General features: G+C 61.1%; 1 protein-coding gene across 5 annotated transcripts in view; it reads right to left on the bottom strand.

Annotated features, from left to right (window-relative positions):
* Positions 1–828: 828 nt before the first annotated feature.
* Positions 829–17,458, bottom strand: part of OLFM2 (olfactomedin 2) — a 74,550-nt gene continuing 57,920 nt past the window's right edge. For all 5 annotated transcript variants that reach the window (XM_077838584.1, XM_077838585.1, XM_077838583.1 and 2 more), the window contains 3 exons: positions 10,319–10,538; positions 4,959–5,065; positions 829–1,506 (listed from right to left, as the gene is read on the bottom strand). In XM_077838584.1, the coding sequence (XP_077694710.1) occupies positions 829–1,506; positions 4,959–5,065; positions 10,319–10,538 (1,005 nt within the window). The remainder of the gene's footprint in view (positions 1,507–4,958; positions 5,066–10,318; positions 10,539–17,458) is intronic.

The raw sequence follows: 17,458 nt of genomic DNA, 5'->3' as shown, positions 1-17,458 counted from the left end.
GCATCTATCAGGCGTATTACTGAAGTGCCTGGAAGCCCCAGGCCTGGGCCAGACCCCATTGTGCTGGTTCCTCTGCACCGAACGACCACAAAAGAAGAGACATGTTACAATCTCTACCACAGCAAGGGCTCTGGGTGACACTGGACTAAGTCAATACCAACAAGGCGCTCGTTCTGTTCTCGCACGTCTAGGGTTTCACACTGACCAGCAGTGTACCCGTATTGCATTTTAAAACCCGTCCTTTCGAACACTTGCCAGTATTTTACTTGCACGTATCGTTTTGAACATTTGTCATTTTAGCTGTATACATTTGATCTCTGTCATTTTGAACATTCACCATTATTCTAGCTGGGTGCTTCGGAGCTCAGCTGTGATGACGGCTGTTATTTCAATATTTAACTCTGGCTCTCGAATCTTTACATTTCTCACCCCTCTGCTTCTACGCACTGGATGTATAATGCACTTTTTGATGTTTGCCATTGTTCTGTGTGCGACTCTCACCAATTTCTGTATTTACGGGGTGAATACCCCACAGGAATTAGAAACCCGTGTCCCCTGCACAGCGGCAGAGAGACATGGCCAAAATCGGAAAGAAAAGGCACAAGCTCCATCAAATGTCAAAGAGATCATTTTTATTTGCCACCCAAAAGAAAAGAAAAGAATTGACCTTGCCTCCAACGAAAGCAGACGAGATCCATGCGTCATGTGAACCACAGGAAGAAAGAAAAAAACAGCAAAGAAGAACCTCTTGGCTTTGCTTCACGAAAAGAACGGTCGATCCCGAGGTGTAAAAAACGAAAGAGCGAAGAACCGAGTCCGGCAGCGGTTTCACAACTCGCCCGAAGTCTTTATGACGTGGAAGAGCGTGACGTTGTACACGACCTGGTGGCCATTGTTCCACGTGTACAGCACCCTCTCCCGCGGGTTGTAGTCCAGCATGGAGATGTGGGAGTACTGGTTGTGGAACGGGATGTCCGTGTACTCGTAGCTAGAGGTGTTTGTGTAGTAGGCAAAATAGACCTTGGCCCCGGCCAGGTGGGAGTTTGTGACGTAGAGGGTGCCGCAGATCATGAAGGACTCGCCGGCGCTGCGCTTGGGGTAGCCGGTGTCCCAGCTGCGCAGGATCTCCAGCGTCTGCGGGTCCACCTTGCTCACCACGATGTTGCCGGCGTTCTGGTTGGTGGTGTAGACCGCCCACAGCCCGTTCTCGTCCACCATGAAGTCGATGTCGGAGAAGCCCCCCCAGGAGTAGGGGAAGGTGTTGTTGTAGCCGGCGCCGTTGAGGCTGCGTTGCACCAGGACGCTGCGCGAGCGGAAGTGGTACTTCACCACGATGTTGCTCTGGTACTTGTTGTAGTAGAGGGAGCCGTTGAAGACCACGTGGCCCGTCCCGGCCCAGGGGTGCGGCAGCAGGTGCTGCACGAAGTTCTGGCCCGTGATGAAGTCGTTCAGGGTGCGGAACTCCAGCACACGGCGCCCCTTGTAGTAACCGTCCATGTACCAGACCTGGGCGGGAGGGAACAGCCGCGCGGTTAGACGGGGTGGCGGTTCCCGGGGAAATTCACCCCTGTTTGGGGCCCAGACCCCTCCAGCCCCCAACCCCTGAGCAGGGCCCAGCACGAAAGCAAGTGCCCCCCCCCCCCCCCAGCAGGGTACTGACTGGCGACACGAGGCGGCCAGGGCAGGAGAGAACAGAGCCCCGTGCGCTCATGCCCCCAATCTTAGCACAATTCTACATTGTGGCTGGAAATGCCACTTACCCCCCGCTGGCCCAGCCAGCCCGGCTCCCCCAGGGCCAGCACTGGGCTGAGCCCTATTCTTAGGGCAGAGGAGTCCAGGCACAGAGGATGCCCATCCCCACTGGATGCTGGGGATAGGCACCGGGGCTTGGGGGCTGGTTTGGTCCTTTGGGACGCCCCCAGGCCGCTTCCCATCCGGTCTGAAAACACAAACCCCACAGTCAAAAAGGCCGATTTCTGAATCAATGGCTCCTTCCTCTGTCGCACGTTAGAAATCCAATTTCTCCCAGTGGCCATCCATCAGCCCCCGCCGCTCACCCGAGCCATACACAAAATGTGCCATTTGCAGTGACACGCAGCTCTCCCATCCATCCTGAGCCCTTGTTAATGAGCCAGGCCGCTCAGAGCTGCCAGCACTGGCCAAGCTCCCACGCAGCGCCAGAGCTATGGAGGGCCTGAGCTCTGGCCTCATGGAAGCCTCTCTTCCTTCCTTAATTCAAACCATCAGCAGCATCGGTTACATCTCCACTTGTTACAGCCACGCCCGGTGTGCCTTCGCGCTGCTTTGTGTGGGTGCTGTCTGCGACTCACCCACTGCGCAATTCTTGGGGTCACCCCGTCGTATTGCCAGCACTGGGCTCTGACGTGCCGGGCGCTGCCGACACAGGGCAACAAAGGAACGATGCTTGTCCTGAGGCCCAGAGAAAAGTGACTTGCCCAAGTGCTGGGAACAGAATCCAAGAGTTTCTTGCTCTAAACCCGCTCCCCAAGGCAGGGCCGGAGCCCAGGAGTCCTGGCTTCCTTCCCCCCCTCCCTCGATACAGCAATAGAACCCAGGAGTCCTGGCTCCCTGTTTCACTTCCTGAAGCAGTAGGTTCAGTCCCTCTCTTTGACAGCTTATGGCCTTTGGAGCTGGTGGGGGTCACCGAGGACTCCTCCAAGCCCGGAGGCTCCAGGCTCCAAGGCTCACTGATTAACATTAAAAATGTGATGAGCAGGGGCGGGGAGCAGCGCCCACGCGTGGGCAGCAATGTAACACTGCACCAGCTCGGCAAGAATCCGCCACTGACTTGAGTCCGGAGGGCCTGGTCTAGTGCAGTCCCGCAGCTGCCTGGACACAGCCTCTGCTCTCCTCTGGGGCACAGGGTGGGGCTGTGCGTGGCAGGGGGCGGGCGTGCAGGGCTGGCCTTCTGCCCCAGCTGGCACAACCCCTACACAAACAGCCCGGGCTGAGAGTGTCTCACCTGGAGGGGCCAGGGCAGTGAAGCACCGTCGCATGGAACGGAGGGCAAACACCCTCTGCAAAACGCCAGCTCCCCAGGAACGTGGGGCCGGGTGCACCGCCTCCGGCACAGAGGACTCTGGGACACGCACAGAACCTTGCGCCCCGCTTGGGTAACTTCCCCCTGCATCTGTGGCAGGTTCCATCACAAGCGGATGCGTGACACAAAGCGTCCCCAGGGGCAATGCACAGCCCCATAGAACCCCGCCCCCCGCAGCCGGCTCTAGGTCAGCCGGCTACAGCTGGAACAGCTCTGCCACTGGCTCCAACATGGCTCTGGCTGCGTTCACAAGGCCCTGGCTACGGGCCTGCATGGCAAGCAGGGGCTTCCCCAGCTTCATACAACCAAGGTCCAGTTTGTGTATTGACGGACACACAGAGAAATAAGGCCCCAATTCCCCCTGCACACGGCCACGCGTGCGCCTGCACGGAAGTAACCCACAGCATGAGCTGCCGCCATTGGCATTAGTCTGGCTCCACTTTCCAAGTCGACAAGGCCTAGGATATCTTTAGGCTTCAAGACACCATCTCCGTGGTGCGTGCAGCATGCTTCCCTGCCCCCATTCCCTTCCTAGTCCGCTTTATCCCAACTCCCAAGACCTGCTCCCGGTTGTTCCCAGCCCCGAAGCCAGGGCAAGGTGAAGCCAGGGGAGTCATGCCAGGTTATGCCAGCTGAGGGTCTAACCCCCTTTGTACCAAGGTGTGGCCAGAGGTTTCTCCAGGCACCAGGCTCACTCTCCGGCTACGCACGTGTGACATGCTGCTAGGGGGCACCCGACACTGGTTGCAGCATGTGCAACAGAAAGACAATTAATGAGAGAGCTGTGGAATTAGAAACAGGATCCTCTGCTTCTGCTCCAAATTGTTAATATCCTCCAGCGTGCGGCCCTAGCACGCCTGGCAGAAAAGCTGGAGTGCATGGCTGCAGAAACGGGCTGCTGTCTCTCACGGGGACCGGGACTTCTCTGCAATAGTAATTGCCTCTCCCGAGCTCTGCTGGGCTCGCTGTGCTGAGAAGCTGAGCTCTGCGGAATGAAGATGCTGCACCTTTGCGGGTGTTTCACTGCGTTTTCTTAGCTCTCCCCACCCCCCATTACTCTGCTACATCACACATGGTTTTGCTCTTTCTGCAGAGCGAGCGCATGACGCCGTTTTAAGAGCTAAAGCGGCATCGTGAGAGAAATGCCTGATTTCAAGCTGTCTGAGCATCACTCCCACCCCGCCGGGCTCCGTCTCCTCCGCCCACGGTTACAGGCGTTTTGTAAGGGGTGCGTGTTTCCCGATGCCTGGATTAAATGCTGGACTGGCCCTGGGCACGTAAATACACAGAGGGGGGCTGGAATTTTCACAAGGGCTCCTTGTCCAGGATCGGGGCCAGCAATCCTTTAGGCCAGGGTTTTCAAACTGGGGGTTGTGACCCCTCAGGGGGTCATGAGCTGTCAGTCTCCACCTCCAGCATTTATAATAGAGTTAAATTTAAAAAAAGGTGCTTTTAATTCATAAGCGGGGTCGCACACACAGGCTGGCTGTGTGAAAGGGTTCACCGTACAGGAGTTTGAGAACCGCTGCTTTAGGCACCTGAGTAAGTGGCCAGATTGTCGGAAGCACCCAGCACAGCAGAGCCACACTGGATGCTGAGCTCCGGGGAAAACCCTGCCTTGAGTGACACATCCGGAGCTGCTGGGAGTGGAGAGATCCGGTCCCGACTGCGGGTGCTGCGGCCTTCTTGGGGGCTGGAGATCAGACCCCTTCCTCCACTTGTGCACCCAAAACAACCCTGGAAGCCTTGGGCTGCAGCCATCTGAGGCTTTGCAGAGTGATGCAAGCCAGGTGGCTGGATTGCAAGAGGAGAGGAGCCATGGGAAGGCGAGGCAGCCCCCGGACTCCTCCCGCCCCAGCCCGGCACTCACACGCCAGCACAAGCCCTCGGCACTCACCCTGCTGTCAGCGCTGGGAGCCATGGTGTCGGTCATCCACGAGCCAAACCGGGATCCCGACGCCCGGATGGTGATGGGGTTACTGACACCCGTCAGCTTCCCACAGCCTGCGGCAGGGCAGAGAGAATGGTTACAGGAGAGAAACCTGCCCAACCGCTGCAATGCAGGGACGGAGGAAAGGGGGGCAGGGATCAGTGGGGGGCAGAGCAGGGTGCATGGGAGGGGGCTCGGACTGCAGTGACAGAGACCCCTCCACACTCGGCAACCTCCTGTCCGGGCTGTGCAGTGCTTTGAGAACGTCGCCTACCGACAGCCAGCCGTTTGGTGCCTCCCTGAGCCAGGCAGATGCTGCTCCTGTCCCTGTCTTCATCCCTCACCAGACACCGGCAGCAAAGAACTGCGTGCGTCTCTAGCACTGAATCCCTTTAAACCCCGATTTCTGCTAAAGCAGTGTGACTTTGGGGGGAAAGGCACCCCCGCATCTCCACGTGGACCCCCAATCCCAGGCCAGAGCTAGACAGGAACGGGCTCGAGTCAGACCCCCGCTTCAGCGGGTGTAAATTACTGCAGCCCCGGTGCCTTCGAGGGGGCAGTGTCGATTCTGGCCAGCGAAGTCTGACGTCTTTACAAGGCTCCTCGCCCTCCCACAGTTGATCTGGACCCCTGGGATTCAAATCCAAGCAAAGCAGTGACCTTTTGGGGGGTTGTAGCCCCAAGCCTGATCTCAGTTAATCCAGTGTAGATCTGGAGTAACTGGGTTCACACAGGCGTAATTCCAGTCCGGGTCCCTCTCCATCGTCACTGACCCGGCTGAGAGCTGGGTCCCAGATTTTGTTCTGCCTGGCGAAATCAAACCCTAAAAGCGCAGCTCAGAAGGGAGCAGGCCCAGGAGCCTCAACAGGCAATGCACGAAGCCTCCAAAAAACACCAGCAAGATTGGGCTGAAAATCCGACATGCAAATATCACTTTGCTTTGGGAGAATTCGTCCACCCCTGGAGCCTTGTGCCCGACTTCCACTGCCCTGGGCACAGCTCCTCACCGCCCGCCCCGGTGAGGGAGTGGCAGGGTCTGAGCCGAGAGGACAGGGTGCAATGGTCAGGGCATGCCCCCAGGCCTTGGGGGCCCTGGGTTTAAGCCCCTGCTCTGCCACAGGCTCCCTGTGTGACCTGGGGCAAGTCAGTTAGCCCCTCTGTGCCTCAGTCCCTGTCTGTGCAATGGGGACACCAGCTCTGCCCTGCCTCACAAGGGAGCAGAACCGCCCCCAAACCCCCATCTATCACCCGCTCATATTGCCAGGGATCAGCGCAGCCTGCAACCAGGCTGCCTTGTATACAACAGCCTTCATTTGACACTCCCCCCCACCCATTGTCCCTGTGCAACGCCGGTAGCCAGCGAGCCCGAGCAGGGCTGGGGGAAAGCGGCTGAGTCCTGCCTACCCTGGTTATTACACTATTACGCAGAGACTGGAGCCCCGCTGTGCCGGGCGCTGCCCAGACCCCAACCGAGATCAGGGCCCCGTCGCGCCGGGTGCTGCCGAGACCCCGACCGAGATCAGGGCCCCGTTACGCCGGGCACTGCCCAGACCCCAGCTGAGATCAGGGCCCCGTCACATCAGGTGCTGCCCAGACCCCGGCCGAGACCAGGGCCCCGTCGTGCCAGGCGCTGCCCAGACCCCGACCGAGATCAGGGCCCCGTCGCGCCGGGCACTGCCCAGACCCCAACCGAGATCAGGGCCCCGTCGCACCGGGTGCTGCCCAGACCCCGGCCGAGACCAGGGCCCCGTCGTGCCGGGCGCTGCCCAGACCCCGACCGAGATCAGGGCCCGTCGCGCCAGGCGCTGCCCAGACCCTGACCGAGATCAGGGCTCCATCGCGCTGGGCGCTGCCCAGACCCCGACCGAGATCAGGGCCCCGTCGCGCCGGGCGCTGCCCAGACCCCAGCTGAGATCAGGGCCCCGTCGCACCGGGCGCTGCCCAGACCCCCCCCGAGACCAGGGCCCCGTCGCGCCGGGCGCTGCCCAGACCCCAACCGAGATCAGGGCCCCGTTATGCCGGGTGCTGCCCAGACCCCAACTGAGATCAGGGCCCCGTTATGCCGGGTGCTGCCCAGACCCCGGCCGAGATCAGGGCCCCGTCGCGCCGGGTGCTGCCCAGACCCCGACCGAGATCAGGGCCCCATCGTGCCGGGCGCTGCCCAGACCCCGACCGAGATCAGGGCCCCGTCGCGCCGGGCGCTGCCCAGACCCCAGCTGAGATCAGGGCACCAACTGTGCCAAGTGCTGCATGGGCCCAGCCACGACTGGGCCCCCCATTGCACGAGGTGCTGCATGGATGGAGAGCGAGGGACAGCCCCGGCCCCACAGGGCTCACAGGCTAAGCAGGCATCAGGTGGGAGGGGAAAGAGGCCCAGAGAGTGAAGTGTCAGGCCTAGAACCCAGCTCTCCCACTTTCCAGCCCAGCACCACGCTGGCTCATCACACACACAGGTTAACTGGGGGACGCGCAGCCTGGGAGACGCCAGGGGTCTGGGGGAGTTTTAAGGAAAACGGCCTGATTCCCTCTGGCTCTGCACGGGGGCAGCGCTTCCTGCCAGCACAGAGCGGGCACAGAACAATCCCGTTCCACTCCTGCTCTGCAAGGGTGCGGGGGAATCGGGCCCCAGGGTCTAAGCATTAGCACTTGAAAGGGATCAGCAGAGCGGCAAACCAGCCACGTGGACGCCCGGTTGCACTGGGACAGCTCCCAGCGCCTGCTGCCTGCATACAGACAAGGGGTTGGCACCGGAGAGCAAGCACAGCAGCGGCACGGAGAGGTGGCGGAGTCCTACCCGCAAACTGCCTCTGTCTCGAGAACCAGGCCTCAGGGCGGCATCCCAAGGCCAGCCCAGCCCAACCGAAGCACCTGCAGCCCTTGGCTACTGATGTATTTGGATTTCTAGCTTGTAGCAGCAAAGCCCGTGGGCTGGGGTCCAGGACAACGAGACACGGGTGAAAAGCAGCCGTTCCCAGCCCGCATCGGAGGGCAAGCAGGGACCCAAGCTGAGAGGGGAAAGCCAGGCAGCCCGGCAGAGCTGGGGAGTCATATGCTCATCAGAGCTCCATGCAAGGGCTGCCCCTGCTTCATGGGGAACATGGCGCCCCCTTCTCTCCCCCCCCCCCCCACTCCTCCTGGCTCTCATCCCAGGCTGGTCTTGCCCAGGGAAAGCACTCAGGGGACAGGAGACCTGGGTTTCTTGTCTGCTGGGTGACCTGGGGCCCATCACTTCCACTCTCTGTGCCTGCCCCCTGCCACGCCCATTGAATGCTCAGACGGGAAGGGATGGTCTCGCACTGCGCCTAGCATGGTGGACCGCTAAAAGCTGCTGTAATGGTGATGCAAATAGCACTGTAGGAATAAACGCTGGGCTGCTCTCAGCATGGGCCAACCCCGTACAATAGAGTCGTCTTCCAGGGCAAGGCTCAGCTGGATCTTCTGGTCTCCCTATCTCATAGCAAAGGGACGCTCAGTGAAACAAGAAAGTGGCAAGTTCAACGGTAGTGAGAAGGAAACACATTTTCTGTTGGCCAGTGGAACTCTCTGCCACAAGGTGTCACTGACACAGAGCTCAGCAGCGTTCACAAAAGGGTTGGACATTCATACGATACAGAGACTATCCACTGAACAAGCCGGTGTTCTGGAAGGCTAGAAATCTTCCTGCTTCAGGGTATAACTACTGGGGGTCAGGAGGGGTTTTCCCTGAGGGCAGATTATCCCATCGCTGCCTCCTGCAGAGCTCCATACAACTTCTGACACTGATGGAGACGGGACTGTGACGAAGTGGGAATGTTCATAATGTTTTCTCTGACTACTTTGTGGGTGCCTCAGTTTCCCCTAGGCATTTCTTAAGTATCCAGGTGGTGGGATAAGGGGGTGTGATTGTCCTAGAGCCCTAGAGGGCCAGTGTGATGCTGTCTGCACAGAGAATGGCCGACACCCTGTCTCCTGATGGCCTGGGCCCCTCCCCTGCAAGGTGCCAACTGAAGGGGCTGGAGAACAAAGGGATCAGGTGGCCTCCTGGGCCAGGAAAGAGACAAAGGCCAGAGGAGCGGGGGCTGGAGAGTTTCAGTTTGGAGCTGGCTGGGGAAATGGAGGGAGGCCCAGTTGGGGCTCTGGCCTCCTGGCCCCCAAGAGGGACCCAGCTGAGGGGTCCTGTTCTCTGCACCTACAAGCTCTGTGTTAGACCATGTCCCTGTTGTCTAATAAACCTTCTGTTTTCCTGGCTGGCTGAGAGTCACGTCTGACTGCGGAGTCGGGGGGCAGGACCCTCTGGCTTCCCCAGGACCCCACCTGGGCGGACTTGCTGTGGGAAGCGCACGGAGGGGCAGAGGAGGCTGAATGCTCCGAGGTCAGACCCAGGAAGGTGGAAGCTGTGTGTCCTGCAGACAGGCTGCTCCCAGAGAGGAGACTCCCCAGAGTCCTGCCTGGCTTCGTAGGGAGCAGTTCCAGAGCATCGCCCAGGGACCCCGTGACAGGGACACTGGGCTGGATGGGCCCCAGTCTGCACCGGGCTGGTGCTTCCTGCTCCTCGCTCTGCATGTGCCCGCTGCGGAGTCTAACCCGGCTGTCTGGCATCAGTCCCTCGGCTGGGGCTGAGCCTGGGAGCATGTGGGAATGAATCAGCCACAATGGAGATGGCATGAGGGTGACACCGTCCCAGGTGCTTTGCAATGGGAGCTGGCACTCCCGGCGCCCTTTGCTGTGGGAGCCCAGGGGAATTCCCGTCACCCTCCTGGTCTGGCCCAGGCGTCCAAAAGTGAGAGAGGACTGGGAGCGTCCCCAGACTCAGCCCACTGGGGTTGAGCTCCTGGAACCAGACTCAGAAACCTGCATCACCTTCCCCAGCAGCAGGCGACACCTCTGCCTACTGTAACACCTCAGCCCCTGCTTCCCTCCCACAGCTGGGATAGAACCCAGGAGTCCTGGCTCCACCCCCTGCTCTAACCTCCCAGAGCTAGGCAGAGAACCCAGGAGTCCTGGCTCCCAGCCTCCCTGCGCTAACCCACCAGACCCTGCTTCCCTCCCAGAGCCAGGGATGGAACCCAGGAGTCCGGGCTCCCAGCTGTGCTAACCCCTAGACCCCATTCCCCTCTGTGCAGAAACAACACAGGGAGTGAGATTAGCGAGACCCTGGCAGGGAACCCTGTGCTCACTCAGCAAGCGGAAACCACACCCAATGGACGTGAAAGAGGCACTTTCATGCCACCCCCCCGAGCTCTCCCTCTTGGCCCTTTGCGAAGCAGAGAGGGGAGCCCCTGGGTGCTGTCCCAGGCATGCGAGAGGGAGAGGAAGGAAAGGGGAGGGAAAGGCGGCTGGTTCCATACCCAGTTTCTGCATACAGGCATGTAACCGGGCCTCCAGGACCAGCACCCTCCGCTGCAGCTCCTCATAGTCATACGCGCCCATCTCCTCCTGGATTGCCAGCAAGCTCCCTGAGACGTTCCTCACCTCGTCCTTCAGCTGCACGATCATTTTCGTGTCCGCTTTGTATTGATCCAGGACGGGGATCAGAGGCAGCAGCTCCGTCATTTTGTCCTTCAGCTCCTGTCAACATGGCCAGAGGAATCGGTGAAGGGAAAAATGCAACTTCCTGACAGCAGCCAGGTCCCTCTCCCTGTGCCCCCTTTGGACACGCAAGCATCAGTCATCCCCTGCTCCCCCCCAGACACTCCCCCTACCTACCTACCGCCCGCCCGGGTGCCTCTGCTTCCCGGCCAACGCCAGCACCAAGGGCTTCCAACATCCCTTACTAGCCTTCATGCTTTAGCTTCCAGACTAGACTTAAATTATGTGTATGTCACTAGTGCCTGGTCACCCCACATCCCAGCTCCACGGTGCCGGGCGCTGCCCAGACGCACAGCAACCGAGATGGGGGCCCCGTCGCGCCGGGTGCTGCCCAGACACACAGCGACCGGGATGGGGGCCCCGTCGCGCCGGGCGCTGCCCAGACACACAGCGACCGGGATGGGGGCCCCGTCGCGCCGGGCGCTGCCCAGACACACAGCGACCGGGATGGGGGCCCCGTCGCGCCGGGCGCTGCCCAGACACACAGCGACCGGGATGGGGGCCCCGTCGCGCCGGGCGCTGCCCAGACACACAGCGACCGGGATGGGGGCCCCGTCGCGCCGGGCGCTGCCCAGACACACAGCGACCGGGATGGGGGCCCCGTCGCGCCGGGCGCTGCCCAGACACACAGCGACCGGGATGGGGGCCCCGTCGCGCCGGGCGCTGCCCAGACACACAGCGACCGGGATGGGGGCCCCGTCGCGCCGGGCGCTGCCCAGACACACAGCGACCGGGATGGGGGCCCCGTCGCGCCGGGCGCTGCCCAGACACACAGCGATCGGGATGGGGGCCCCGTCGCGCCGGGCGCTGCCCAGACACACAGCGACCGGGATGGGGGCCCCGTCGCGCCGGGCGCTGCCCAGACACACAGCGACCGGGATGGGGGCCCCGTCGCGCCGGGCCCTGCCCAGACACACAGCGACCGAGATGGGGGCCCCGTCGCGCCGGGCCCTGCCCAGACACACAGCGACCGGGATGGGGGCCCCATCGCGCCGGGCGCTGCCCAGACACACAGCGACCGAGATGGGGGCCCCATCGCGCCGGGCGCTGCCCAGACACACAGCGACCGGGATGGGGGCCCCGTCGCGCCGGGCCCTGCCCAGATGCACAGCGACCGAGATGGGGGCCCCGTCGTGCCAGGCGCTGCCCAGACACACAGCGACCGAGATGGGGGCCCCATCGCGCCGGGCGCTGCCCAGACGCACAGCGACCGAGATGGGGGCCCCGTCGCGCCGGACGCTGCCCAGACACACAGCAACCGAGATAGGGGCCCCATCGCGCCGGGCGCTGCCCAGACACACAGCGACCGAGATGGGGGCCCCGTCACGCCAGGCGCTGCCCAGACACACAGCGACCGAGATGGGGGCCCCATCGCGCCGGGCGCTGCCCAGACACACAGCGACCGAGATGGGGGCCCCGTCACGCCAGGCACTGCCCAGACACACAGCGACCGAGATGGGGGCCACGTCGCGCCGAGCGGATGGGATCAGGACAAGGCTGGATGCCCCCTGCTAGGCCATGGCGCATCTTAAGACTCCTCAGGGCTGAAGTGGGATTTAAGTGGTGCCCAGACCTCCCATGGGGCCTCTGCCCAGGGCCAACGTCCGGCTCAGCACAGAGGGAGGGTTCCCACGGCCTCAAGTCCCCCAACCCCTCCCCTCTCTGGCCGACTCCCTCTTTGAACCCCCCAGCCTCCCTGGGTGGCTGCCCTTCACTCCTGGCTCACAGGAAGGCAACTCCTGTAACACAGAACCCCTGCAGCTCTCCGACACTCCAGGAGACGTCGGCAGTCCCTCTCTCATCTCCCCCTAATGAAGATCAAGAGGCTTGTGCGCTGTCTACCTCAGACACGATAATGATGACAGAACTCTGGCACCATCGTTAAGGGCTCATTAATATGCCAGAGGCAGGTTCCGGCCCCTGGGTTAGAAATTAATAATAATTACAAAACTTAGCACTTTGCATCTTCCAAGGAGTCGGTGAATATGAGCTAATTAATATTTTGCGATCTGTGTTGTTGTCTCTGTGTTACAGGGGAGAAGGGGCTCACCCAAGGTCACAAAGGGAGTCAGAGTCAGCGTCGGGACCCACTCAGCCTGGATGGCTCTTTCGGAAAAATCCACGCTAGCTCCATCACAAGATATGGGCTGGGTACATAAATCACAGAGTGAAATTCTGCATCCTGCATTCCACAGGAGCTCTGACTAGGTGATCTGAATGGTCCTTTCTGGTCCCAAAAAGCGATGAAACTCAGCACCTCCCAGAGCACATGGCTGGTGAACAGCAAACCACCGGCAGCGTTGGCCAAGGTTTGGAAGACAGCTTACAACGAGACACAAGCTGCTCACTTTGGGTGGTTTCTCAAAGAGAGATGGTGAAGAGCTGACTTGTCCCCATCTGGAGAAGATTCCCTGTAGCACAGGGCTCTGGAACCCAGCAGACAAAGACAGACTGGAATCCTGGAGCTGGACGCTGAGGCCCGACACAGCGGGGAGGAATTAACCCGGCAGAGTTTTACTAACGGGTGTGGTAAATCCATGGACGCTTTTCTTGGCTCACTTGCACCTGTATTTCCAGTGACACCGCTCTCAGGGGACATCTGCCTGGCAGCTGGAGGGGAGCAATGGCCAGCTCGGGGAGACCGCCGGACACTAGTTTTGATCGAGCTAGAGCTCTAAAAACAGCAGGGCTGGCTGCCCGAGTGCGACCGCACCCGCGACCCTCACTGCGTTCGCCGGGGGGAGCCCCGGCTGCCGCCTGCACCACTGTCACTGCACGGCGGCTTTCGTGCGCGCCGAGCTGAGCGGGCGCGGGAAACGCTGCGTCTCCAGCAGCAGAACCGGCTGCGGCGTCGCACGGGCCGGGCTTTCATCTCAGACTGGGGGGGCCGAGCAGGTTGCTGCCCTTCCCCGTTTACACCAGTGCAAAGCAGATCAGAGCAGCAATGATCTGCACTCACTCGGCGCTGGTATAAGGTGCCAGGCACCGGAGAATCTGGCCTTTGGTGGCTGGCTACAGGATCTGTGCTAGCCCCTGGGAGGGGAGCTCTGGCCTGCGCTATGCAGCCAGCCAAGGTGCTCCCATGGGCCCGTCTGCACTCGGGGGCTGGTCCTCCCCTCCCGACGACCCCAGGAGGATGGTGGTGTTCCCAGGGGTGAGCAGAGGGAGGGGAATCGGGCCCCAGGGCCACGGGCTTGCTAGTCCCCACTGCTTCTCTGAGTCCAGATGCTGCTGTGTGTGCTGCTTTGTGCTCTCCCCCCCGCCCACGCCGGCGGCGAGACACGGTGCAGGTCCTGCCTGCTGTTGGCCTCCATTATTCCCCTGGCATTTCCTCTGCCCTCCCCAGCTCCCTGCACCTTGCAGACCTGCACTGAGTTCTGGGCAAGGTTGGCTGCACAGAGAGACGCACGCCAGGCCCTGGAAAGCCAGCACAGTAATTGCTGCTGCGTTTTTTATGACCGCTGCTGGAGTGCCGAGTGTGAAAGAGAAGGCCCTGGAACGAGCTGAGCTGCCGAGATCCAGCCTCAGGGACAGGCGGGGGGCGGGCAGTGCCAGCAGGGCGGGGATGGGGGCGTCCAGTGAGGCGGGGGCAACGCAATAGCACTGGGTGCGTGCACGTGGCTCTGACCTGGATGCCTGACTTAAATCACAGGAAAATACCCTTCGACTTGGGGAGCCCAAAGCCAGTGACCAAAATCACCGTCCAGATTGACGGGACCGAATCCACCCTGGAGCTAAATCCAGGCGGCTGCAGCTGAGCGGTGCTTAGCGCTGGAGATGGGAATGAGTCAGACTCACGGCCGAAAGTCCCTCTGCGAGTCCAAAAGCCCCGGCTGGGCTGTGCAGGCAGCCGGCAGCCCTGAGAATTAACGGCCACCCCGGGGGAGTAACATTCCCAGCAAGAGCTGGGGTGGGGGGGAGAGAGCGAGTGAGGGACCCCATCCTGCGGATTAACCCCTTGGCACTCCACCCCCACGCGGCCAAACCCGGAGACCTTGCATCCGAGCACAGACACAACCCCCGCTGAAACCAACGGGAACCGCGCGTCCGGACCCCCAGGTGGCTTTGACAATCCCGGCCCATGGGGACAGGCGCTTCCAGAACATGCTGAGCTCTCAAGGGGACAGCCCGAGCCCTGGGCTCTGTGGTGCTGCACGGACATCCCAGGCGAGATCAGGGCCCCACCGTGCCAGGCGCTGCGCCGATGGAGAATGAGAGACAGTCCCTATGCCAAAGAGCGCTCAGTCTAAACAGACAAAGGGTGGGAGGGGAAACTGAGGCATGGAGGGAGGCAGTGACTTGTCCAAGACCACCAGCAGAGCCAGGAATAGAACCCAGAAGTCCTGAGTCCCTTTGCAGGGCCCCACCCAAGGGAACACGCGCCTCCTGCAATGCCAGGAGCCTGTGGACAGCAGCAGAGATGGTTTAACCGCTGCAGAGCCGGGCAGCCGCCGGGACCTCCGGGGCTGGAGAAAGGCTTTGGGGCACGTACTGATGCTTCAGGAAGCAGTCGAGCAAAGCTCCCACCAGGCACGAAGCCAGGGGGAAGGGGGGGAGCTTGTCACTGAGTTCCCCACTGACAGTCCAGAAGCTGCGATTCCAGGCCATCGCCCAAGGTTCATGTCACTCGCCCTGGGCTGCTCCACAGAGGCTCCCTTGTGCCCGAGTGCTGTGGACAGAAGCACAGACACCCCCGTCCATCCATGCCAGCCTCATATGCCATCTCCGGGCTTGCCAGGGCACGGGTCTGGCCTCGACTCAGTGCCACAGGGTCAGCGACTGTTGCTGCATCAGCTGCCTCCCCCCTCACCTCACACGCCTGCCTCTGCCCAGTGAGTTACCGCGGCCGGACACTCGTCTCATTGGAGATGCCGTGGGCTCCCCAGGAACAACGCCCCGCTCGTGCCACGCACCGGAGGCACTGTGTGTGACTTGCCCTCTGTCTCGGGGCCTGGAGACTCGCGCCCCTGGAGCGCTGCTCTTAGAAACCAGGGTGATAAACCTGCCAGCCAAGAGCACAACCCAGATGCAGGGGTGAGGGGAAAAATGAACAAGTGACTCCCCGGTGGGAACCAGCTGCTCTGCTCGGGGCAGTTCTCCAGCCCGGGCACAGCACCTGCGTACGTCTACACTGCAATTACAAACCCACGGCTGGCTGGAGCCAGCTGACTCAGGCTCCCGGGGCTGTTTGATGGCAGTGTGGCTGTCTGGGCTCTGGGACCCTCCTCGCACTACTGGACCCTGCAAGGTCAAGTGTTCTCGGTCAACACCTCGACTCACTCACTTGGTATAGCCTCCTCTGGTTTTATTGCATATGTGAGGGGTGGGGGCTCGGCAGGGATCTCGGCCTGCGAAGCAGGGTCACCTTGGGGGAACGTGGAGAATCACCGAGCAAGAGGAAACACTCTCGTTTGTCGATTTCAGGTTCTTGGTGGAGCCGTGGGAGGTAGGAAGGACGTACTGGCGAAGAGCTGGCGATTTCACTGCCAAGAAGGAACCCTTGTGATTATAGAGCCTGCCCTGAACCACCCAGGCCAGAGAACTCACCCCGAGAGGCTGGCACCCAGCCCCAAACGTCCCTAGTAAGAGCAGTTGTTATTTACTCCTTCTCATAACACCCAATGAAACTAATAGACAGCAGGTTTAAAACAAACAAAAGGAAGTATTTCTTCACACAACGCACAGTCAACCTGTGGAACTCCTTGCCAGAGGATGTTATGAAGGCCAAGACTACCACAGGGTTCAAAAAAGAACTAGATTAGTTCACGGGGGATAGGTCCATCAATGACTATTAGCCAGGATGGGCAGGGATGGTGTCCCTAGCCTGTTTGCCAGAAGCTGGGAATGGGCGACAGGGGATGGATCACTTGATGATTCCCTGTTCATTGCCTCTGGGGCACTGTCAGAAGACGGGATACTGGGCTATGCGGACCTTTGGTCTGACCCAGTCTGGCCGCTCTTACGTTTTGAGCTACAGCCTCGAGCACAGGCTTTCTCTTCCACGCCCGCCACCAGCCGCTCTGGTCAACGGCAAACGCTGCCTGCCTGTCCTAGGGCGCTGGGTTTGCGGAGGGCAGGTCTGCACTTCAAACGCCGCATCGCGCCGCGGCAGCACGTCGCAGAAGACGTGGGAGGTAGGAAGGACATACTGCCGCTGCCAGAGCGCTGAGCACACCAGGGGCAGGTCGGGATAACGATGCCGCTCGTTTCTCATCCCCCTGCGCGGCCCAGTTGTACCGATGTACGTCTCAGCGCAGACCCGGCCTGAGAGTCACCTCCCCTGGGCTGAGGCAGGAGGGCTGCCTGAGCAGATCTCGGCCTTGGCTCCCCCTGGGCCACGCTGACCTGCGCCTGGCTGGAAATCGCTCTCCAAGTCGCCTTCACTCAAGGACTCCGTAAATCCACCTGCCTTTCAGCGAGCGTCTCCTCGCCCTCAGCAGCCGCACAAAGTCAGGAGACGACTGCGATTCCCCTTTTCTTTCCTGCATGTTACTGCGTTTTGGGGTCCCTAACAGTGAGTGAGCCAAGGCCCAGGGCTCTCACCTCCCGCTGCTGCAAAGCAAGCTGGAGGGACCTCTCTGCTGGCAGCGCTCGGCTCCTAGACCTGCCAGGGCCTCTTCCCTTGATTTGTGCTTTGACAGCTGGCCCTGGACATGACCATCAGCCCAGGAGGGTGGTGAGGTTTAGCCAGAACCATGCCATGCTCCCTCTGGAGCTGGGCAGGAGGAATTGCTCAGAGGAATGGCCTGGGATCCCGTCGCCACCAGGGGCCAGCACCAGCTGCTCCAGAGGCAGGTGCATGAAGCCCCACGGAGGCAGCACTGGGATTATCTGCCCCCTGGGGAAGTTCCCTCATGACCCCTGGCTGTTAGAGGTTGGAAGCAGGAGAGTTCAAGGCC

Source organism: Eretmochelys imbricata, chromosome 20, assembly GCF_965152235.1.
Source record: "Eretmochelys imbricata isolate rEreImb1 chromosome 20, rEreImb1.hap1, whole genome shotgun sequence".
Classification (NCBI taxonomy): Eukaryota; Metazoa; Chordata; order Testudines; family Cheloniidae; genus Eretmochelys; species Eretmochelys imbricata.
This window is presented reverse-complemented; position numbering and strand designations above follow the sequence as displayed.